The sequence below is a fragment of the Crocuta crocuta genome, unplaced genomic scaffold, assembly GCF_008692635.1.
Source record: "Crocuta crocuta isolate KB4526 unplaced genomic scaffold, BGI_CrCroc_1.0 scaffold68, whole genome shotgun sequence".
NCBI classification, from domain to species: domain Eukaryota; kingdom Metazoa; phylum Chordata; class Mammalia; order Carnivora; family Hyaenidae; genus Crocuta; species Crocuta crocuta.
Window position 1 is genome coordinate 185,866 of NW_027532426.1, and position 24,374 is coordinate 210,239.

Below are 24,374 nucleotides of genomic sequence, written 5' to 3' on the forward strand. Positions count from 1 at the left end.
CACCCGGGCCTGGCGCCCGCCGCTCCCTCCGGCGGGTCGGCTTTGGCCCACCCTTTCTTCTAGCTCACCCTGCGGGGCTGGACAGCTCCCCTCGTAACCCCAGAACTGGGACGCATTTCCTGGGCTGAGCCTCGTGGCGCCCAAGGACTCGCCCGGGTCTCTGAGCATCCGCTGCCGGAACCCTAGTCGCCCCCTTCTCTTTCGCTGCGCTGGCAAGGAAGGGGGTTAGCGTGCTGCTATCGCGGACCTGCGGAAGAAAGGGGCTAGGAGCTCAGAGGGCCTCTCCACGCCGCAGTATCTAAGGAAGAGGGTTGGGGCTGTGCTGGGCCGTGGGGGAATGGGCGCTGGAGCTTCCCCTTCCCTGGGAACACCCACTGATGTCAACCCGCCTGCCAAAACAGGGGAGAAGGAGATGAGGGAGCCAGCTCTCTAGAGTCAGAAGGCCTGCGGACAGGGGCAGAGGGGAAACCGAAGTCCAAATACCCTCTCTTCCGAGGCACCTCCTGGGGCCTGGATCCACACATCTGATTGGGGGGAAGGGCAAAAGTAAGATTACTTCATTCCCAGGAAGAAGGTGCCATAAACTGGATTGGGGGAGGGGCAAAAATAAAAAATTACTCCATTCCCAGGAAGAAAGTGGCCACAACTCTTCAAGACCAAGGTTGTGAAAAGGGAAGCTTTATTTAGAACCTACTATAGGTGACTGCATTCACAAGGTGGGTACATTATTGTCCCTGTTTTACAGGGAAAGAAGCTAACACTCAGGGAAAAGAGCCCAGAACTTGAGTTCAGAAGCTTTGACTGGTACTTCTGTCTTCCCTCTCCCCAGCCAGATAGCCCAGAATGACCTCAGTTACCTTGAGGATATCGCTGCTTCTCATGTAAGATAAGGACATCATCCTCCTGGATAAACTGTACTGAGGACAAGGTATGTGAAAGGGCATGGCGCTCATTCAGTGGATGTTTCCTTTCCTTCTTTCCTAAGGACTTGCCTAAGGTCACACTGCCAGGAAGCAGCAAGGCTGAGCCTGGGGCCCCAAGGGGCCTGACTTCTGCCACACCACAGCTGTCTCTGGGTCCCGAGCCAGAGCTTCATTAGCCTGAAGCAGCCGAGCAACCCAGGAGCTGGTTTGGCCCTGATGTTCAACTCCAGACACAGCTGTCAGCACTGAACTTTCCTAAATTACTCCCAGACGCTGACCCCTGGACTCAGCTGCTGCTCTTGTCCCAGTTTACTGATTTCTGCCCACCACAAATTATCTTTCATGATCTCTCTTCAAATCTTCATCTCAGGGTCTTGGGCTCTTGAATTATGGCCACTAAAAGCCTGTTGCCCTCCTCCATCACTAGGGTCAAGAGGTTGCCTTGGTGTAAGGCATCCAAAAGAAGAAAGGAGGTGGCTCACTTGGCAGGAGCCTGAAAGCCCTCCTGGTGATTGTCATCTTCTGCAATGTGCAGAAAACAGCCACACAGCCTCAGAGCCACTTCAGGCCAGGGACCAAATCCATCCATTTCCTCGCACCCATGACTGCCCTTTTCAAGAAGGAAACATGAGCAAGAGGGAGATTTCTGGATGATAAGATGGGAAGGGGAAGCATGGAGGGACAGAAAACAAAACGAGTCATTTCCACTGGGCTGGGGCCAGAAACACCTGAGCCCACAGTGAATTAGGACTGGGGTTGGGGGGTCAAGATTGAAGTTGACAAAAGCAAATGCTGGGGTAAATAGGGCAGTATGGTATCGTTTGATAAAAAGAAACAAACAAACGAGCATTGGTTGGGATTCTAAAGGCAAGCTCTGCCTCTCTGTTGCTGTGTAATCTTGGGCAGGTCATTTCATATCTCTGGAACTCAACACTTTCATATATAAAATGACCGTAGAATCAAAAGGGAAAATGTAGGTGACTCAGTAGAAAATGTTATCTTTGGCCTGGAGCTGGGGTTCAGTTTGCAGCATGATGTGGAGACCTGCAAAGGGGAGTTTGTTGTAGTCATTCCTGAACTTGGGAGTCTAACCTTCCCATTGGAGAATCTGAGAGTTTTCCGGCCTCCTGATTTTCCTCTTCCCACTTGTCCTTACCAGTTGGATATTTGGCTGTTTCATTGGCCCCTGGGGGCATCCTGGTAACTGGGGGGTCTGGTATTGGGGTCCTTTGGGACTAAAAGAGGACCAGAGACCTCACCGTGCCATAGAAGATAGTCCCATGTTCTGCAAGGAGGGGACAGAGAAGGGCTCATTAGGGACAGAAGCTGATTCTTTTATGCAAGTCCTATATTCCACCTCTGGGCGCCCTCTTCCCTTCCCTTTCAAATCCTACTGCTGCCTTAAAATACATACTTTTTGCTATAAAAATATACTTAAAATTTTAATGTTTATTTATTTTGAAAGAGCGACAGAGAGGAGAGAGAGACCATGAGCAGGGGAGGGGCAGATAGAGGGAGACACAGAATCTGAAGGCTCCAAGCTCTGAGCTGTTAGCACCTGAGTCAAAGTCTTAACACTTAACTGACTGAGCCACCCAGGCGCCCCAAAAATATACTTTTTAATAGCAGGTAATGGACAGGTATATACTCACTGCAAAATATTTAAACACAAAACTTTATATCCTCATTGCTTTCTCACTTTCTTATATATTTTGGATTTAAAGAAAAACATAAATGGGATTTAATATCTCTGTTGTTCGATAACTTTTTTTTTTACTTAATGTCATGTTTTGAGCTTCTTTTCACAATAGCATATATAGATGTGCCTCTTTTCTTTTAACTGTAGTATAATATTACCTGTAGTCTTTTTGTCTCATATCCAGTGGAGTCTGGCCTTTGTTTCCTCCACACTTCCTTAGTCCTTTGTCCCTATTCCACGCCCACTCCTACTGCTTGGGAAGAGAGGGATCTAGTTCTGGTCCAGCTGGACGTTAACCTGAGATTTATGGCCCCAAGATAGATTGACTTTTCCTTGGTAGGGATCCATGTAAATTTCCCTTCTTATTACAGGGGAAGGGACATCCTGTCTGAAACAAGAAGAGAGGTGACTCGATCCTTAAAAGGAGTGCCATTTCTGATCTTTCCCCTTCCCCCTACACACAAACTGAGAACAACATAGTGTAGAGTAAAAAGCACTGGGGGCCTCCTACACAATGAAAGAGCATCCTGGGATCAACATCTCTACCATGTAGACATTCACATATGCTGGCCTCTTCTCCAGCTGTCTGCAAAATAAAGAGCAGAGCTCAGGAGAGGATGTGTGGGAGACTCAGGGTCAGGGGAGCCAGAAGTCCTGGCTGGGAGGGGCTGATCCTTCCAAGCTGGAGAGAGGAGACAGATTTCTTTCAAGGGCAGGGAGGCAGCAGAGAGAACCAGAAGAGCTGCAGCTGGGGAGACAGCTAGCTATGGGAGGGAAGACAAAGGTGTAGGGGCACAACTCCATCTCTCCACATCTCCTCAGCTCCAGTATGACGGAACACTCAGTGTGAGTGCGGCCATCTCTCAGAGGGAAAATGGTTATTGGAGCAAACTTTGGCTCTCAAGTTAGAAAAAGCAGAGAAAATGGTCAGGCCATATTCCTCATCAACTGCTGGGGACTTAATGTAACCACCAATTGTTGAACAATTACTATGTGATGCATAGTGTGTTCTCTGACACATATGCTGAGTGCTTTGCAAGTATTTCTTAAAACTTACCACCATAACATTAGAATTATCTTGTCTGCGGGTAAAATGGAGACACAGGGATGGTGTGCCCAAGGCCCCAAAGGTAGTAACTGGCAGTCAGGATTTGAACCCAGGACTGCTTGATGCTAAGCTTCATGTCTTAACCACTATGATTTACCACCTCCCTCTCCCTCTACATCTGAATACTGATTTCTTCCTGGGTCTTGAAAATGGGGATTGAAAAGAGGGGAGAAGGATAGAGAGTTTCTTTCAGGGCCAGATAGACCCCTCCAGAAATAAGAAGATCTTGCTTTACCCAACTACGTATGCACAACCTCCTCCTCCCTCCCTTCCCTGACCCAGGCTGGACTATGACATCACATGGTGGAGGCTGTTTTTCTGAAAAGAAAAAAAATAATAAAAGAAAACCCAGACCAGATTTACAAGAACGACATTCAGACAGCATGACTGAAGAGGACCATGGCCAAGTGACCGTAGCCCACGCCCAGCAGTGCTGAGAACACTGCTGGTCCCTCGGCACCTGGGGCTGACTCATGGTTGCTGTCAGGACCCACTGCCAGACGCCAGTGTTGCTTTCACTCTCCCGCCATTCCTCGGACTGTCCTATGAAGCCATCCGCAGAACTGCTGCTACCCACTCCCAGCACCCCAAGAGTTTAGATGTTTAGATGTTAAATAACATGGGGATGCCCGCCAGTATGCTTGGTACTTCCTACAAATTGTTTCACTTAAAACTCACGACTCGGGGCACCTGGGTGGCTCAGTCGGTTAAGTGTCCGACTCGATCTCAGCTCAGGTCTTGATCTCAGGATTGATTATGAGTTCAAGCCTCACATTGGGCTCCACGCTGGGCATGGAGCCTAATTATAAACAAACAAACAGACAAATAAATAGATAAATAAAGTAAAACTCACAGTTCTATTAAATTAGGTACCATAGCAATCCACTTTACAGATGAGGAAACTGAAGCTCAGAAAGTATTGGCAGATATCGAGGTCTTCTTAATGCTGAAGCCAGAGTACTTAACCTCGCTCCACAATACCTGATGGAAGTCAACTTGTTAACCCATCTGCTAGAGAGAACCAAACAGAAAGGGATGCAAAAGACCAGCCGGAAGGATAACTAAACAGGATTCCTTGTGGCACGGAGGGCTTTCCTCCCTCAGTACGATCCCTGTTCTGACCATGCTTGCTTCACTTACAGACAGTATCTTTTCACATCCTTTCCCCCAACACCTTAATGCATTGGATAGACATTGAAAAAATCTCACAACGTTATGAAATAAAACATTTTTGGGGCACCTGGGTGGCTCAGTTGGTTGAGCGACCGGCTCTTGATATCAACTCAGGTCATGATCTCATGGTTCATGAGTTCGAGCCCCATATCGGGCTCTGTGCTGACAGCTGCTCTCTTTGCCTTCCCCCTGCTCACATTCTCTCTCGGTCTCTCTCTCTCAAAAATAAACATTTTAAAAAACAAAAAAGAATCCCATTTTCTAGGTCTTAACATCCAACATATGTTGTGTTGAACACCTGTCGTATCAGTGATGTGAGCTTAAGCAATACTACAAAAGGCAATATTTTCTTCACCTGTAAAATGGGGATAGTAATAATACCTATAAGTTATAAGATTTAAAGCACTTCGAGCAGATATGATAATAATGTTATTATTGCATAATTATAATCAATCACAATATATAATTATAAGAATTATAATATAATCTAATTATNGAGAGAGAGAGAAGAGAGAGAGGGAGACACAGGATCTGAAGCAGGCTCCAGGCTCCGAGCTGCCAGCACCAAGCCCAACGTGGGGCTCAAACTCACAAACTGTGAGATCATGACTTGAGCCGAAATCGGATGCTTAACTGACTAAGCCATCCAGGCACCCCTCATTACACAGTACTCTTTATTTAAACGAATATAGACTTTACAGCNTTATATTTAATTATATAATATATATAATAATATAACATTATATAATTATAAAATATAATAATAATTATTATTATTTCTATTACCTTCGTAGTTAAGAGCACACACTTTGGAGTCAAGTAGACTTGAGTTTGGATCCATCTCCATCACTTATTTAGCTGTTTGTGATCCTCTGCAATTACTTAATTCTTCTGGGTGTGTTTTCTTATCTGCAAAATAGGGTTGCCTGTGTATATCTCACTTAGCAGTAAAGATAATGCAGATCAAGTATTTGACCCAATGCCTGGTGATAGTAAACATTTGATAAATGGTAGTCTCTATCATAAGGTGTAACATTTATGGTTATGACAATCGTATTTCCAAGATATTCTAGGATCCCTCCAGTTCTATAATTTTGTTCTTTTCATTACACGGTTCTCTTTTCTTCCTTCCTTCTTTCTTTCTTTCTTTCTTTCTTTCTTTCTTTCTTTCTTTCTTTCTTTCTTTCTTTCTAATGTTTATTTATTTTTGAGAGAGAGAGAGAAGAGAGAGAGGGAGACACAGGATCTGAAGCAGGCTCCAGGCTCCGAGCTGCCAGCACCAAGCCCAACGTGGGGCTCAAACTCACAAACTGTGAGATCATGACTTGAGCCGAAATCGGATGCTTAACTGACTAAGCCATCCAGGCACCCCTCATTACACAGTACTCTTTATTTAAACGAATATAGACTTTACAGCCAGATAGAATTCCAGCCCTCCTACTTACCAGCCATGTGGCCATGGCCAGTGTTGTCAATCTCCTTGAGTTTCAATGCCCTTCTCTGTAAAATGGGGATGACAATACCCACTTCTCAGGCATCTCGCAAGGATTACACAAAATAATGTAGGTTCACACCTAGTCCAATGTCTAATGATTATACGAATGTTAAATATATAAATAAATGTGGTCTATGTATGTTTGTTCGTTTATGTACAGTATTGTGGATATAATCTGTAGATGTATGTAATGTACTTTTCTTGCTCCAAAAGTGTATCTGTGGCCTGGTATTCCATCCTAGCTAGATGGGGTTCAAAGGGCCATAGTATCAGTAGTGTGAGACCCTGCTGATAAGCCAGGGAAGAGAAAGGGGAAGTTACAGAAACAAGAGGAACTCCCCTTTCCTGTCTGGCTAGGATTTTTTTTTTTTTTTTTTTTTGGTTTTTCCATAGTTCTTTTTTTTTTAACTGAAAAAAGAAAAGTTTAATTCTATANTCCAGCTTTGATTGGCATCTCCGGTATAGAGGGAGTAAGGAGCCCCTTGCCTTTCAGGAACTGTTTTCCTCTAAATTTGCAGAGTCCCAAACACATTTCTCTTTCTGGCACCACTGGTGAGAACAGAAAGCCATGGGAGAGAATCCAGAATCATGATGTCAGAGCTAGAAGATCTCAGAGAAAGGAGGAAGTAGAGTGGCGGGGTTCAGAGCATGGGTTCGGGGGTCAGAATCACTGTACCCAAATCCTGGCCACACCAGCTGGGTAACCCTTGGGGGCAAGTTCCAGACTCTCTTTAAGCCTTAGTCTTCTCAGCTATAAAATGAGGATAAGAATATTACTGGCTTCATCTGAAATGAAATGACCCACTGTACAGCAGTCAGCCCAATGCCGGGCACATACTGAATGGACAGTATTTGAAGGCTGTCATGTTTTCTCTAGTTCTGCAGTTTTACAGTTGAGGACCCTGATGGCCAGAAACGAAGCACAGCTCATTAGCTGTCCACCCGATCAGGGCTACTTCCCAGGCAAGGCTGTGCCAAAGGCGTGTCCCGTGAGATCAAGGCCCTGCATTAACTGTGCCAAGGGAGCAAGAATAGGCAGCACCACCCTAGCTGTGGGGTTGGAGCCTTCAGAGTATGTGCAAAGCAAGGCATGCATCCCACCCAAGTAAACCCCAAAAGAGAAAGTTCCTTCCTGCTGGAATTATTTATTTTGTAATTAACAAAGGCTAAGGAGGCCCTTTCTGAATTTTGGCTTGGAGGCTCAGGGTTTAAACTTATAACAGCCACGAACAAGGGTTTATTGTGGGCCTGTTCTTACTTGCTGAATTGAATGCATTATTATGATCCCTATGTAAGCAGGGGTCAGGAGCTAAGTACCTGGGGCGGAAAGCTGGGTTTTTGAGATCAGAGGACAAAGTGTCCAGGAGTGGAGAGGCTTCAAAAATTAAGCCATGTTTCCAGGCTCAGTAATGTCCAGACCTCAACTTGCTTTGGAGCTGCCTTTGCCTCCAAGTGTTCAGGGAGGGGTCTGGCACTTCAGCTGGCCCCACCAAGGCCTGGGCAGCAGCCCCAGTTTCTGGTGACCTTCATGCAGGCTTTTAGGTTGTGCTTTGCTTTGTTTTGTTGTTTGTTTCTCCACAGCAGGGTGGCCTTCCCTTGCTTCTGGGTGGGAACTGGGGAGGGGGGAGGGAGGATAGTTTGCTCCCATCTCCACAGCTGTGTTTACACTTCCCTGTCAGGGGCTGTCTGGGGCCCAACCTTCTCTCGGTCCCCTGTGTCCCCTTGGAGAAACACTGTTTGATCTCCCTGTGGGCTTCACGAGGGAGCGGCATTATGAGCCCAGGGGTCACTGTCCAAAGGGGGCTGGAAGGAGGAAGGGAGAAAAGTTGGGAAGGAGGAGACAATAGTCCAGAAAGCTCTGTTTGAATTCTGGGAAGCATCATCTTCTTCCCTTTCTACCAGTGGCCTGAAGACCAGCAGGGGACAAAAGTACACTTAGAATGTGACAGCCCCAAAAGGAACAGAACGCGTGACATGTCATTTCTAATCACTGGATAGAACAAAATCTTGCTTTGTGATGGGGACATGAGTGCACAGAGCAGAACAATCTTCCCCAGGGCTTCACTGGGGCCCGTGTTCAGACATAGCATGTTAAAGCCAATAAGATCATGTTAAAATACACGCAAATTAAAAAGGATTTAAGAAAATGGTCAAGTAAATAATGCTCTTCTTCTCCAGGGAGCAAGCTGGGCTGGTATTAATCAGTATACTAGTATTGCTGGACTCTCGGCCAAGCCTGGGAGAATGGCTGCCAAGGCAAATCAGGCATCAGGTTTCAGAAATTAAACACATAATTTTATTTTTCCGCAATAAGGAACTTTCAGAAAAAGAACCAGCCCTATTAGACTACTCAGCACACTTTGTCCAGTTTCGTTCGGCCCCAGAGGCCTCCAATTTAAGAGCAAGATGAGCAACTGGAAGCCAGGAGTGACAGAGTTATTCCTTTCTCCTATTAACTGCCTGGGGGTGGGGCTGGGAGGAGTGGGGCAGAGGTGATGGTACTGTTTTTCAAAGGTCCAGTTGCCAACAACTTGCCAACAGTTTTTCTATGAATTTATAGGACAAAGACCTGAAGGGTTGGAAGAGTTGGCCAAACAAACATTGGCCCATAGTGTGTCATGGACTACGGTCAGCTAAGGAAGACATTGGTCTCAGGAAAAAACTCTCTGCCATCACAATGAGGAGGAACCAATTGACAAATTTCCCCTAAGAACCCCATGCTTAGTTAGTGGTGATGTGGAAAGTTGCTTTCAAAGTCCTCCAGTGATCGACAGTTACTAAAGCCTGGATTAGTCCTGTGTCAGGTATCATGGTGGATATGAAAGAGGTAACAGCATGGGAGTGAGGTGAAGTGATGCTGGGAATGCAGCAGGGGGAGACTCAGGAGGCTTAATGAGGAGGCGGAGCTGGATGACTCTGATCTACAACTTTGACGCCAACCTCCTCATCATCCTGCTTCAAAATATCTCTGTAACCGTATTTTGTTTCTCTTGTCACTTGGCTTACTCTCCTAAAGCAGTGCTGTCCACTCCCATGGCATTGGTTACCAGCTGTGAGCTGATGGTTCCCAAATCTCCCCAGTCTCCGTCCAGACATTCAGATCTTCTGAACAACTCTCCTTAGATAATCCCCCTTTTTAAAAAAACCTGCTGCCTACCTCTCCCTCTTTTAACTACATTCTTTATTTCAACAATTACTTATGTACCATAATGGTTCTGAAACTTGGTTATACAATGGGATCATTTGGGATTCTCTTACAACTCTTGAAGCCCAGGCCATACCCCAGACCAATTAATCAGACTCTGGAGGTGGGAGGCAGGCACCAGTAGTTACTAAAGCTCCCCAGGTAATGTAAATATGATCCAAGCTTGAGAACCACTGAAGTAGAAGGCAGAAGGCAGGAGGAATGGAAAGGGATATTACTGCAAGTTGCCAATTATGAAGAAGGAATATTTGCTTTGATTTGGTAGTTAATCAGATAGAGGCAAGAGACAAATGGCAAAGCCAAAGTTTTTGATATAAGGAAAAGAACACAAAATCTGGAATGCAGAGACCTAGGTGTAAGACCTGACGGAGAAACTTTTCATCTGTGTAAGGCAGGTCTTTGAAGTTCTTTATGCCAAATAGTCTTCTGTGTAAAACTGAACTCCTCCCTACCTATTTCATAGAGTTATGAAGACTTTATGGGGAAAAAAAAAGAGAACATTACAGGCTTTGAGAAAAATTCAAGGTAATGTTATTCTGTCCTTTAAGTTTTATTTTTTTTTCACTTTATATTTTGAAGTAACCCCAGATTTACAAAAGAGTTGCAAATGGTAGACAGTTCCCATATGCCCATCAGCCAACTTCCTCAAATGCTGAGGAAGTACAATAGCCAAAACCAGGAACTGAGATGATTAAATAATTTTAACTAGTCTACAGACCTTATTCTAACCTCATCAATGATCTCACTAGTGTCCCTCTTCCCCACCAGGATTCAATCCAGGACCACACATTACATTTAAGAGTCCTGTCTCCTCAATCTCCTCCAACACAGCACAGTTCCTTGCTCTTTGTCTTTCATGACCATCCCATTTTTATTTTATTTTTTATTTTTTTAATGTTTTACTTATTTCTAGGAGAGAGAGAGACAGCGTGAGCAGGGGAGGGTCAGAGAGAGAGGGAGTCACAGACCGAAACAGGCTCCAGGCTCTGAGCTGGCAGTCAGCACAGAGCCCGACGCGGGGCTCGAACCGACAAACCGTGAGATCATGACCTAAGCGAAAGTCAGACGCTTAACCGACTAAGCCACCCAGACGCCCCATGACCATCCCATTTTTAAAAGATACTGGCCAGTGGGGGCATCTGGGTGGCTCAGTCGGTTAAGCCTTCAACTTCAGTTCAGGTCATGATCTCACCTTTCCTGAGTTCCAGCCCTGCACAGGGCTCTCTGCTGTCAGCACTGAGCTGCTTTGGATCCTCCGTCTCCCTCTCTTTCTCTGCCCCTCCCCCACTCGCTCTCTCTCAAAAATAAACATTGAAAACAAAGTAAAACAGAAATGTGCATATATATGTACACACACACATATATATATAAGATACTGACCAGTTATCTTGTAGATTGCCCCTTATTTTGGATTTGTCTGATGCTTCCTCATGATGAAATTCAGCCTATGCATTTTTTGGAGAATACTACAGAAGGGATTCTGTGCCCTTCTCATTGCATCATATTGAGGGGTACCTAAGAAGACTATCTGTCATCACTAGTGATGTGAAGTTTGATCACTTGCTTAAGGTGAGATTATCGGCCCGCTTTCTGTCCTGTAAAGTTACTATTCTTTTCCTTTGTAACTAATGGATATCTTGTGAGAAGACACTTTGATACAAGGCTATTCATTTGAATCTAAGTGACTGGGAAAACTTTTCATAGGAATAGGGAAGTCAGCTGTAAATACAGCAAGAAGGATAATTTAGAGCTCACAGAGGGGTGAGGGATCAGTATGATGGGGTTCGGGGTTGGTTTCAAATGCTTCAGTGAAACGTGGCTCGTGGCCAGCGTTGTGAGGATGGTACAACCGCTGAATAAGGTCTCCAACAAGATATTAGTGGTTCTGGGAGGGTACCCGAGAGCCCTTCCTGTCCCCTGACAGCGCCGCCTTGGAAAACGTCGGGCTCGGGCTGCATCACCTCCGACTAATGAGGTCGGAATATTGGCGCCAAACGACAGACGTGCGAAGAAGAAAGCCCAGGTGGTCCCATCGGCTGGGAGCGAGCGGCGNGGGCGGGAGCCCCGGAGCGGAGAGGACGCGCGGGTGGGCGGTGGCACCTGCGGGGGCCCTTAGCTAGGCGGACTCCCCGGGACTTGGGGCTGTGCACGGGAAGGGCTAGACACGGGGGTTCAGCTTATGATGACTTTGGGGGATGTTGAGGAAGGGGGCTGGGACCAGGGGGAAGCGAGTGAGGCTCTTAGGCGTGAAATGAAAGGGGTCTCTCACTTTCGGGGTCCAGCGGGTGCAGAGTGCCTCCTTAGTTTTTGCGCTCTCGGCGCCTCGCACGCCTCGCCCGCCCCCGGCCCGGAGCAGGAGGCTGCTTCTCTCTAAATTTGGTGTCGCGCCAATCCCTGCCCGGCCCAGAACTCTCCTGAGGCTCGGGGGATAGAATGGGAAGGGCCCTGAAGCAAAGTCAAGGTGTTGTATTTGGGCCATGGCTGTTAGGAAATGCAGGGCAAACTTATTTCGGTGAAGAGTGACTACTGAGGAATTGTTCCGGTGGCGGGGAGAGGAAGGGCTGTGAAAGGAGGTTAGTTCCCCCGGCGGAACACGGAGAGTGGGCTTTTGATGGGTGACATGTGACATGTAGGATTGTAAATGGGGTCGCTGGGCGGTGAGCCTAACGATAAGAGGGGTGCCGAGGAAGGAAAGAGCCGAGTTAGACGAGCAACAGGGTGTGTGCGAGGCCGGCGTCAGAAGTGTGGTCTCTTCCTCCATGCTTACTGCCGTGAGGTCTTTGAAGAGAACTCCCACCCCCACTGGTGCTTTTAAGTTCAGGAAATCGGCACTGAAGGAAGTTTCCAGCCTGAAATGGTGCTAACTCTATCAGAGGTTTCTGTAAGAGCTTGTCTATTTTAAACCTTGGAATCCCCAGGGCTGGGATGGTGTGGCAGTGATAAGAGAAATTACTATCTTACATAGATGAAGGTGTATGTCAGGAGATAAGTACTTTCTCCCCCTTTTAAGCACACTTATAATTGAGAAAAGGACCCTCTGTAAAAATGTAATAATTAAATATTTTAAAATGTTTATTTATTTTTGAGACAGAGAGAGAGAGACAGAGCGTGAGCAGGGGAGGAGCAGAGAGAGAGAGGGAGACACAGAATCCAAAGCAGGCTCCAGACTCTGAGCTGTCAGCACCCAGCAAAGGGACATGGGGATTGAATTCAGGATGTACGAGACCATGACCTGAGCGGAAGTCAGATGCTTAACCACTGAGCCACCCAGGCGCCCCTGTAAAAATGTAATAATACTTTTAGGATGAGTGTGTGTCACGGCCAGTGTGAGTTAACTCTCCCAGGCAGGGATGTTTGTCTGTTTTGTTCACTGATGTACCCTAAGCACCTAAAACAGTGCAGGCAAGTGTAGGTGCTCAGTACGTTTTTTTTTTTTAATGTTTTATTTCTTTCTGAGAGAGAGAGAGAGAGAGAGAGAGCGAGCGTGAGAAGGGGAGGGTCAGAGAGAGAGGGAGACACAGAATCTGAAACAGGCTCCAGGCTCTGAGCTGGCTGTCAGCACAGAGCCCAGCGCGGGGCTCGAACCCACGAATTATGAGATCATGACCTGAGCCGAAGTCAGATGCCCAACCCAGGCACCCCATATTTTGTGGAATAATTAAACAGTGGGCAGATCTCTGGAACCTGGAGTCCAGTCCTTTAGATCTTACTCTTGCTGCTAACTGGCAGAGTACTTGTAAGCCAGTCAGGGAGCTTGAGGCTAAGGCACAGCTTTAAAATTCCCTGAGTTGGTGGGGCACCTGGGTGGCTCAGTCTGTTAAGCCTCTGACTTTGGCTCAGGTCATGATCTCATGGTTTGTGGGTTCGAGCCCCGCGTCGGGCTCAATGCTGACAGCTAGCTCCAGAGCCTGGAGCCTGCTTCAGATTCTGTCTCTCTCTCTCTCTGACCCTCCCCTGCTCATGCTGCCTCTCTCTCTCAGGAGTAAATAAAACATTAAAAAATAAAATTCCCTGAGGTGGAAATGACCTCTTCTATGGTGTTACTTTAATTCTTTTTGAAACAGCAATAGAATAAGGAACCTAGGATTTTAAAAAAAATGAAATTTTACTCCCAAGAAGCCTTTTTTGAGAAGGGAAAAAAGTGAGAAAATGTAGTCAGACTTGTTTCTCTTACGCTTAACTTGCCTTTGAATTAGCATGTCCTTTAAAAATGGTTTAAAATAATCCATTTTGTCTATTTAATTCTTCATATCAGAAATTTAGTGTCCTATGTCCTGTGGGTAACAGTTCCTGCCCTTGCTTTGTGCCTTGGAACAATGGAACAATTCATTTCATTTAGTTAAGTATATCTTAAGTTTCTGCTTGTTGACTAGCAACTCCCCCAAAAATGTGTGAGACAGCAACACTAAAAACACATTAAATTTTCTGCATAGGGTAGTTAAACTAAAGAGAAGAGAGGGGAAAACATGTGGAGAAAGGTGAAGAGAAGGATTAGGATTGAGGGGGAAGATTTAAAAAGGAAAAACTGCTCTTAGGGAATACCTCCATTCCAGAAAGTCCCTAGCTTTCTTTTCTTCTCTCTCTTTTTTTAATTAACTAATTTTAAAAATTTGTCCAGAATGAATATTGGCCTCCTTCCTATCTCTTTACTCCGTCAGCCTGTCAGGTAGGATCCCAGTGCTCCAAACCTTAAAGTCGTGAATTACTGCTTGGGTAGTTGGGGTTTAGTGCCTCCGGTGTGTTGTGTCCTCTGATATACTTGCCCTAATACTTGGATTAGGAATGGAGTAACTGAAAAGTCTTTTGATTGAATGATAATGAGCAATCACTAAAGATTAGGTTTTGTGCTAGCGTAGTACAGAATCAGCCAAGATAGGCTCTAGCCTGTTAGGAAATTGCTTTAACTCTTCTAGGTCAGCATTATACATTATAGGAGCCAGCATTTTACCATGGGTCTCATAAAAACGAATCCTGCTTTAATTTTTATCACCATTGTTTCTAGTGTAAGTGACCTGATTCTCTTAATCAAGCAATGCTAGAAAATATTAATGCTATAATTTTATTTTTTAATAAGAATTCAGGGTCATAGCCTCCTCTTTTAAGTGAGGTTCTTTCTACATATATAGTGCCCAGAAGCTCAAACTAATAACAAATGAAAATACCTTGGACAAGTGGGAGGGTATAAATTAAAGATGGCCTTTAAAATCCTAATTGAAAAGGGGCACCTGGGTGGCTTAGTCGGTTAAGCGTCCGACTTTCGCTTAGGTCATGAGCTCGCGGTTCGTGGGTTTGAGCCCCGCGTCGGGCTCTGTGCTGACTGCCAGCTCGGAGCCTGGAGCCTGTTTCAGTCTGTGACTCCCTCTCTCTCTGACCCTCCCCTGCTCACTCTGTCTCTCTCTCTCTCCTAGAAATAAATAAAAAAAATTTAAAAAAAAAATCCTAATTGAAGGGTCTATTAGGCTGTGTACTTAGCCAGAGAGTTTATTTTAATGGAATGTTGATGACATTGGTGATCACGGAATGATTCAGTCATGTGTTACTAGAGCTCTTCTCAGAGGCAGTTTACCCCTATTGTTTGTATTTCAATTCCACCATGAACTAAAAAGGAAAGAATGAGATGGAAAATTAAAAAATCTATAGTGCCATCTGCCTCTGAACACTTACTTAGCCTGCTGTTTATAATGAAATTATTTATTGTAAAAGAAAGTAAAGACATTGAATTTGCTCCAAAGAGAAGCTGTTTCTGCAAATGGACCCCTTTATGTGGATGAAAGAACTTTATAGTTTGGAACGTTTATGTTCTGATCTCAATCTCTCTAAATTTAAGAACATGTCAATAAGTTTTCCCATTTCCAGCTAGTGACAGACTGCATTCTAATTTTAGCCTTTGAAACAAATTGTGACCCAATTTTATGGGGAAAGATTTCCAAGTTTGTATAGTTTTCTTTTTTGTGGAGATTCGATATATAAATAAGGTAGTTCTTATTTCCAATTATCAACCTTAAAAAAATAAACTTGGGGGGCCTGGGTGGCTCAGTTGATAAAGCGTCCGACTTCTGCTCAGGTCATGATCTCACAGTTTGTGGGTTTGAGCCCCGTGTCAGGCTCTGTGCTGTCAGTTCATAGCCTGGAGCCTGCTTCAATTCTGTATCTCCCTCTCTCTCTGACCCTCCCCTGCTCATGCTGTCTCTCTCTCTCTCCCTCTCTCCCTCTCTCTCTCTCTTTCTTTCTCTCTCTCTCTCTCTCTCAGAAATAAATAAAACATAGAGGTGCCTGGGTGGCTCAGTCGGTTAAGTGTCCGACTTCAGCTCAGGTCATGATCTCACGATTCGTGGGTTCGAGCCCCGGGTTGGGCTCTGTGCTGATGGCTAGCTCAGAGCCTGAAACGTGTTTCAGATTTTGTGTCTCCCTCTCTCTCTGACCCTCTCCTGCTCACACTGTCTCTCTCAGATATAAGAAAAATAAAAATTAAAAAAAGAAATAAATAAAACATAAAAAATGATAATAAAATTAATTTTTAGAACAGTTTTAAATTTATTATATATATGTATATATATGTATAAAATACAAGGAGTTGCCATAAATTCCATATCCAGTTCCTTTATTAGTAACATCTTATATTAGCATACATGTAACCTCTTTTTTTTTTTTACAGTTAATGAACCAGTATTGATCATCCCACTGTTGTTATTCATTGTGAAGTCACTCAAAGTTTTTTTTTTAACTTTTTTTATTGTTTATTTATTGTTGAGAGAGAGACACACAGAGTATGAGCGGGGGAGGGGCAGAGAGACAGGGAGACAGAATGTGAATGAAGCAGGCTCCAGGCTCTGAGCTGGCAGCACAGAGCCCCATGTGGGACTAGAACTTAACAAGCTGTGAGATCAGGACCTGAGCTGAAGTCTGATGCCTAANGTTTTTTTTAAAAGGTAGAATTACCTGCTGATTTTTAATAATAAAAGTCTCTAGAAAATTACTGGATTGATACATCATCAAGACTTATTTTTTTCTTTAATCAGCTTTACTGAGATATATACATATGATAAATTCACATTTTATATATACAGTTCAGGGAGTTTTCATAAAAGTGCATAGTCCTATAGCCAACACCACAGCCATGGTATAAAATATTTTCATCATCCCCAAAATGTTCCTTTATGCTTCTTTCCATTTATTTTATTTTTGTTTTTTAAAGATATTTTATTTTTAAGGAATCTGTACACCCAATGTGGGTCTTGAGGTTACAACCCTGAGATCCAGGGGTCCTACCAACCAAGCCAGCCAGGCGCCCCATGCTTCTTTCCATTTAATCCTTTTCTCCAACCCCAGCCTCTGGCAACCACTAATCTGCTTTCTGTCACTATAGACTTGCCATTCATAGAATCATTCTAGTAGAACATATTATACATAGGTTTTTGTACTTGGTTTCTTTCACTTAACGTAATGCTTTTGAGATATGTTGTGCGTGTGTAGGAATGAGGAACTCCTCATTCCCTTTTATTGCTGAGTAGTATTCCGTCCTATGGACAAACTGTCAATGTGTATCCGTTTGGCACTCCACAGATATTTATGTTGTTTCTACTTATTGGTTACTAAGAATAAAGGTGCTATGAACATTTGTGTAGAGGTCTTTGTGGGGACATATGTTTCCATTTCTTTTGGATAAATAATAGAAACTGTATGCTAGGTTGTGTGGTAAGTATATATTTAACTTAAAAAAACAATTAGCAAACTGTTTTCCTAAGTGGCTCTACATTTTGCACTTCCAACCAGCAGCGTATAAGGATTCCAGTTATTCCACAGCCTCACCTCACTAACAGTTGGTATTATCAGTATTTTTGATTTTAGACCTGCTAATGGGTGTATAGTAATCCATCACTTTGATTTTAATTTGCACTTCCCTAATGACTAATATTGATACTGAGTATCTTTTTGTGTGCTTATTTGCCATTCCAGTACCTTTTTTGGAAGTATCTGTTCAAATCTTTTGCCCATTTTTGATTGGGCTATCTTACTGAGTTGTAGAGGAGTTATTTATATAAAGACTTACTCTTAAATTTGTAGATCAAAGCAGCATATGTTTATTTATTTATTTGTTTGTTTGTTTTTGAGAGAGACAGACAGAGAGGGAGTCACAGAATCCGAAGCAGGCTCTAGGCTCTGAACTGTCAGCACAGGGTCTGATGCGGGCCTTGAACTCATGAACCATGAGATCATGACCTGAGCTAAAGTTGTACACTTAACCAACTGAGCCGCCCAGGCATCCCAGCATATGTTTATTTTCAACATATAAGTGAATATAATGAAAAGCTCTTAAGGACCAGCCTCGTACTCAACTGGAATATAAATGACTGTTCTGCATGTGTCAGTAACTAAAGAATCAATCTAGTAGAGATATAAAGTAGTTTTTGTGTGCCACCCTGTTTGCCCAAATGAATGAACCCATTTATCCAAATATATTCTAGTGAATGTTGAGTTTTTGTTTATTTGCTTTTTAAATTAAAAAAAAAAAATCTTTGAAGCGGTAGTTGTTGGTCAGCATTCTGCTGCTATGAAAACCCATCTTATGGCTATGTTTCAGGTGTTTATTTCAATCATACCTATCTATTCCAAACAGTTTGTCTCGTCTTCCTTCTGCACCCTGTGGGGGCTGACTAACTGCCAAATAAACTTCTAGAGGCTTTGAATATCAATTAAAAAGCTGGGAAAAGTAAATATTAGCTCATAGTCACATGAGACTCAAATATCACGTTAATTGTAAAAAGGAGGGAGTGTGGCTTATTTTACATTGTGATTGGTTAAAAGTCAATGGCATTTTCATGTATATATGTATACTTTTCTGGCCAAATAAAGCACTTACATAAAATTAGAAATAGTGCCATTAATTATTGGACTATGTGTCCTGTCTTCTCTCTTGACAGACTGTAAATCACATTTCAATTATAATTCCTGTCTTTTAAAAAATTTTTGATGTTTATTTTTGAGAGGGAGAGAGATAGAGTGTGAATGAGGAAGGGGTAGAGAGAAAGGGAACAGGCTCCAGGCTGATCTGTCAACACAGAGCCTGATGTGGAGCTTGAACTCATGGACTGCGAGGTCATGACCTGAGCCAAAGTCAGATGTCCAACGAACTGAGCCACCCAGGCCCTCCACAATTATAATTCCTTTCTTTAACAAAAAAAAAAAAGATATTTTTCTGTGGCCGTCTCTAAAATCTACGCGCGCGCGCGCGCACACACACACACACACACACACACACACCCCTTAGCTGTGGATTTTATTCTTTTTCCATTATTTGATCCCCAGGGTTTTTTTTTTTAAACATTTAAATTTTTTTGTATTTTGAGGGACAGAGAGATAGAGAGAGAGTCTGTGCTGTCAGCACAGATCCTGATGTGGGGCTTGAAACCATGAACCATGAGATCATGACCTGAGCCAAAATCAGTATTTGGACACTTAACCAGGGGGCCCCTTGATCCTCAGTTTTATTTTATATTTTTTAAAATTTTTAAATGTTTTATTTATTTCTGGAGAGAGGGAGAGAAAGACAGCATGAGCAGGGGAGGATCAGAGAGAGAGGGAGATACAGAATCCAAAACAGGCTCCAGGCCCTGAGCTGGCTGTCAGCACAGAGCCCGATGTGGGGTTCGAACCCACGAACCATGAGATCATGACCTGAGCCAAAGTCAGAGGCTTAACCTACTGAGCCACCCAGGCACCCCTGATCCACAGTTTTAAATGGACACAACAACCTTCCATAAGCTTACTATTTCAAAAAGGAAAATGAGCTCCCCCAGAAAATGTCAGAAAGATTGCAGTTCAAAACCACTTTTTAGGAGGTTATGAAGTGTGACTGAATTAAGATCTATAACATTTGGGTGTCAGTAAGGCTAACCTGAGGTTTCTGAGGGAGGCAGTTGTGTCCTGGATTTGAATCATTTTTTCATTTTCTGGAATCATGCTTGTTCAAGGCAGAAATTATATGAGCAATGCACTCAACATTAATGTGAGTGTGCTGTATGTTCTTAAATAGTTTTCATCATTCAAAAAAAAAAAAAGTCTCTCTTTTGGCCCCATTCCATGAGGAATGAGAAGTATTTAAAAAGATGTTGGAGGAAGAGAGACAGTGCAATTTGTGGGAAAGAAATTCAGGTCTACATAATTTTTTCTCTTTTTTATAACTCAGCATCTTAGCAGCCTGGGACTCAGATTCTTAGATTATGCTGTTGTTTCATTCCCTTCCCCCAGAGAGATAATAGTTAACTCACAAGGAATTCTGTTTTTAAGAGCTTGAATCACTTAATTGAGTTAATAGTAAACCCTGCGAGTCTGCCTGTTTCTTTGCTATTCCTTCTGTTCTTTATGTATCCTCTAAATTTATTAAATTTAACATCACAGTATGCCAATCCATTTGATTCTTCAAATGAAACAATCAGGTACAGTCTCTTAAAGTCCACAGGCATGAGATGTTATAATCATGTCTGATTGTGACAGATGTGAGACAGAGGGTTAAAATTTGCTGTTTTCTTGTCAGTGCTGTCATTTCTCAAGGGGGAAAATGGGTAATTTTAAAATGCCTCTTTAGAAGAAGTATGTTCTTTGGGCACCTGGGTGGCTCAGTTGGTTAAGTGTCCGACTTCGGCTCAGGTCATGATCTTGCGGTTCACGCATTTGGAGCCTGCTTCAGATTCTGTGTCTCCCTCTCTCTCTGCCCCTTGTACTCTGTCTCTTTCTCTCTCAAAAATGAATAAAATTAAAACAATTAAAAAAAAAGAAATATGTTCTTATACCCCAAAGAAATTTTTTTTCATAAAATTTAAAAAACAAGACCTGAAACCTTAGTTTTTATTTCAAATATTGGTTCTTCATAGCCCCTTGTAATGTTTTCATTAACTTAAATGCTAGGTGAAATGAGTAGAACTAGTTGTCTAGGAAACCCCCGTAGTTAGAATAGAGTGAAATATAACCTTATAGATGTTACTAAATTTTCACATGGACTTAGTATTTGTTCTTTCTCTGAAACAATTGATGAGTCTGCTGGCTGAGCCTAGAAATTGGTTCAGAAAAAGCAGAAGCAGTGAACTGGATTGTGCAGTTGTGAGAATAAATTTGCACACATGTCTGGAAGACTGGAATTTAATAATAAAGAGCAAATGGCATCCAGTATGACCGGGGCCTGACTTCCCTGCAGAAATAGGTGTTGCAGAAACCCTGAAGCCTTCGTAGTTCTGGGTGAGCATCCTATGTAGGGTATCAGGGTCTAAATATGCTCCATTGATTTAAAACCACTGTCTGTTCTCTTTTGAAAAGCTCAACATTCATTTTGCCTTAGTGACTTGCCATCCCTCTGAAGACCAGAAGGCACGTTATAAAACCAGACACTTCCGCTTGCATTCTATGAGGTGGGTAGAGTATGTTACAGTAAGTACTTCCTTAGATCTTTGAACCTTAATTCAAACCCCCCCCCCCCACTCAATAAGAAAGTGATTTGCATTGTTCTATTTCTGTGTGTCTTGCTGTTGGCTTGGAGATGATATTATGCTATTGTTCTGTCTATCCTACCTTTATTGCTAGGCATGTGGTGGGTTGAGACGGTTTGACAGGTACAGTTTTGTAGTGTGGGTGGATCTCCCTGAAGCTCTTTGGTATTGATTCTTGCAGAACATTTCCTTAGACAAGGTATTGAGTAGGTTTCCAAATTACCAAGGAATACGCATCCCCACAGACCCGTGAGAGAACTTCCTGAGTACTGAATTAAAAACAAGGTGCCACAGGAGGACAGAGGCTGAGCTTTTTGGTGATCAGAACAGGAACTTCTTTTTTTATGTTTAATTGAAACCTTTTGTTGAGCTCACAGATTGGGTTCTTTAAACTGTGTTTTTATGAATAAATCCCGTGGGAAGGGAAGCAAGACTGACCATGTTGATTTGAGTTTGAGGCATTCTTCATTTCCAGGCAGTAAGATGCTGTTTCTCATCTCTGACTCTTCTTGGATTACAGCAAAATGGATATGCCAAACCCCCCAACGTCCAAATGTATCACTTACTGGAAAAGAAAAGTTAAATCTGAATACATGCGACTCCGACAACTGAAACGGCTTCAGGCAAATATGGGCGCGAAGGTAAAAACCAGCTTATGCGTGACGGGTTATCTGTTTTATATGTGCTGCCGAAGTGAGCACCAGGTTATCTATTTTAATATACTGATCTGATGTGGAAGGCTGGGCTTTTTAATTTTTTTAAATGTTTATTTATTTTTTTTTGAAAGAGACAGAGGTGAGTGGGGAGGGGCAGAGAGGGGAGACACAGAATCCAAAACAGGCTCCAGGTTCTACGCTGTTAGCGCAGAGTCCAACTCAGGGCTTGAACTCACGAACTGTGAGATCATGACCTAAGCCAAAGTCCAATGCTTAACCGACTGAACTACCCAGGCTCCCCAGGCTGGGCTTTTAAAAACTCTTCTATTGAAATCCTAACCATTGTTCCTTTGGCTTTTCTAGGCTCTATATGTAGCAAATTTTGCAAAAGTTCAGGAAAAAACCCAGATCCTCAATGAAGAATGGAAGAAGCTTCGTGTCCAACCTGTGCAGTTGATGAAGCCTGTGAGCGGGCATCCTTTTCTCAAAAAGGTACTTCCAGGTGTCTAAGCTCAGCCTTCTTTGTTTCCTTGGACTTGAGTTTGTTTGTTTGTTTGTTTGTTTTCTGTATTTGTGACTTATTAGAAAATAAGTAAGGATAATGGATACAGTTATACTATAGTCAACTATGAATAACTGGGATGGTAAATCTGAATTTAAAGAATAGCTTATTCACCTATTACTCTCCGCAGTTGATGGGTATAATAATGAGGATTTTATTTTAAGATTTTATCTTTAAGTAATCTCTATTTCCAACATGGGGCTTGGACTCACAACCCCAAGATCAATAAACACACACTATTCTGAGTGAGCCAGCCAGGCCCCCTGAGTGTTGTGTGTGTGTGTGTGTGTGTGTGTTTTAAATATTTATCTTTGAGAGAGTACAGTCAGGGGAGGGGCAGAGAGAGGGGGACAGAGGACCCGAAGCAGGCTCTGTGCTGACAGGCTGACAGCGGAGAGCTCCATGTGTGGGCCTGGCTTGAACTCAGGAGCTGTGAGATCATTCCCTGAGCCAAAGTCAGATGCTCAACCAACTCAGCCACCAAGTGCCCCTTTGTGTGTATGTGGGGTTTTTTGTTTTTTGTTTTTTTTTAATAGAAAAATGAAACAGTGTCTACTTTCCTGGGCTCTGTGTAGGAGCTTCAAAACAAACTTCCCTGTGCCTTGTTTGGCACCTTTGGTGCTTTGATATTAGAAGGGAGGACCCAGGATAATGGGCAGGAATATATTGATCAAAGGAATATTCCTTGTTGTAAATCTAAAATCATTCTTGTTTCTTAAAGAGATAATATTTTTTAAATAAATTTCTCTCTCTCTTTTTTTAAGTTTATTTGTTTATTTTGAGAGTGAGGAAGAGAAACAATGTGTGTGTGCATGTTTGAGCAGGGGAGGCACAGAGGACAGAGGCGGTGGGGGGAGGGGGAGAGACCCAAACAGGCTCTGCACTGTCAGCAAGGAGCCCAACTCAGGGCTTGAACTCACGAACCATGAGATCACGACCTTAGCTGAAATCAAGAGTCAGATGCTCAGGTCACGGCTGAGCCACCCAGGTGCTCTAAAAAGATAATATTTTTAAGCTATAAAAAGTGGATAGTGTACTGAGAGCAATTTTCTTCTCCAAAGCAGAATATGACTCTAATTTCTATACTGCTTTGCTCGCCCCCTACTGTCTCCATCTCCTCTGCAGCCAAGTTGAGGCCAACTGTCTTAAAGTTTGGCTCCTCAGGAAAACTTCTTCATCTCCTAGGACTTTCAGAGGCCTTTTGCTGTTGTGGACAGCCCAAGGAGATCAGCAATTTTACATTGAAATAAACACCAGTTGGGTGTGAGAGGCACCGTGCTGTGGAGTCTGTAGATGATGCAAAGATGAATAAGAGACAGTTTCTACAGCTTTATAGTCCAGTGGTTCCTTTTTTAGGAGCTGATTGTTACAAAACCCTCAGCCTATTAATTTGCAAGAATTAGAAGACTACTGGGACCATTCTGGAAGGAAACTACAGTTCTCTTTTTAATTTTTTTAAAATTTCAAAAAAATTTTTTAAAGATTATTTATTTTGAGAGAGAGAGAGAGCACAAGTGGGGGAGGAGCAGAGAGAGAGAAGAGAGAGAATCCTAAGCAGGCTCCATACAGTCGGTGCAGAGCGCGATGCAGGACTTGATCCCATGAACCCTGAGATCATGACCTGAGCCCAAATCAGGGGCCGGACACTTAACGGACTGAGCCACCCAGGTGCCCCACTACAGTTCTCTTGGGTCATGTGCTTGCCTTTCCCTCTCCATGTCTTTGCTTATATTTCAGTGTACCATAGAGAGCATTTTCCCAGGATTTGCAAGCCAACATATGCTAATGAGGTCTCTGAACACAGTTGCCTTGGTTCCCATCATGTATTCCTGGTCCCCTCTCCAGCAGAACTTTATGGTATGTATTAAAAGCAGTGTGGTGATGGTGTAAACTGTATGATTATCCTCTCTTGGTATGCTGGCACTCTTCTTAGGGTAAAGATTGTCAGATTGTACTTCACAAAGCTTGGGCGTGCAGGGCAGGCTGTTTTTATCATTTATTTACTCTCTCTCTACACACACACACATAATACATACATATAGCACATGTTATTCTAACTCATTAGATTTTGTG

At 43.3% G+C, this 24,374-nt stretch overlaps 2 protein-coding genes across 7 annotated transcripts in view; one reads left to right on the forward strand and one right to left on the reverse strand.

Moving 5' to 3' along the window:
• RAMP2 (receptor activity modifying protein 2) overlaps positions 1 to 258 on the reverse strand; it is a 1,970-nt gene extending 1,712 nt beyond the window's left edge. The window contains exon 1 of the mRNA XM_077779255.1: positions 69 to 258. Coding sequence (XP_077635381.1) covers positions 69 to 168 — 100 coding nt within the window. The 5' untranslated portion in view covers positions 169 to 258. The remainder of the gene's footprint in view (positions 1 to 68) is intronic.
• Positions 1 to 24,374, forward strand: part of EZH1 (enhancer of zeste 1 polycomb repressive complex 2 subunit) — a 43,848-nt gene that overhangs the window by 898 nt on the left and 18,576 nt on the right. For 2 of the 6 annotated variants that reach the window (XM_077779248.1, XM_077779253.1), the window contains exons 1-6: positions 301 to 716; positions 830 to 928; positions 20,914 to 21,005; positions 21,604 to 21,724; positions 22,103 to 22,231; positions 24,039 to 24,158. In XM_077779248.1, coding sequence (XP_077635374.1) covers positions 21,001 to 21,005; positions 21,604 to 21,724; positions 22,103 to 22,231; positions 24,039 to 24,158 — 375 coding nt within the window. In that variant the 5' untranslated portion in view covers positions 301 to 716; positions 830 to 928; positions 20,914 to 21,000. Of the gene's footprint in view, positions 1 to 300; positions 717 to 829; positions 929 to 12,156; positions 12,177 to 20,913; positions 21,006 to 21,603; positions 21,725 to 22,102; positions 22,232 to 24,038; positions 24,159 to 24,374 lie in introns of those variants that run through there. The other 4 variants (XM_077779251.1, XM_077779249.1, XM_077779250.1 and 1 more) reach the window with 4 other exon arrangements.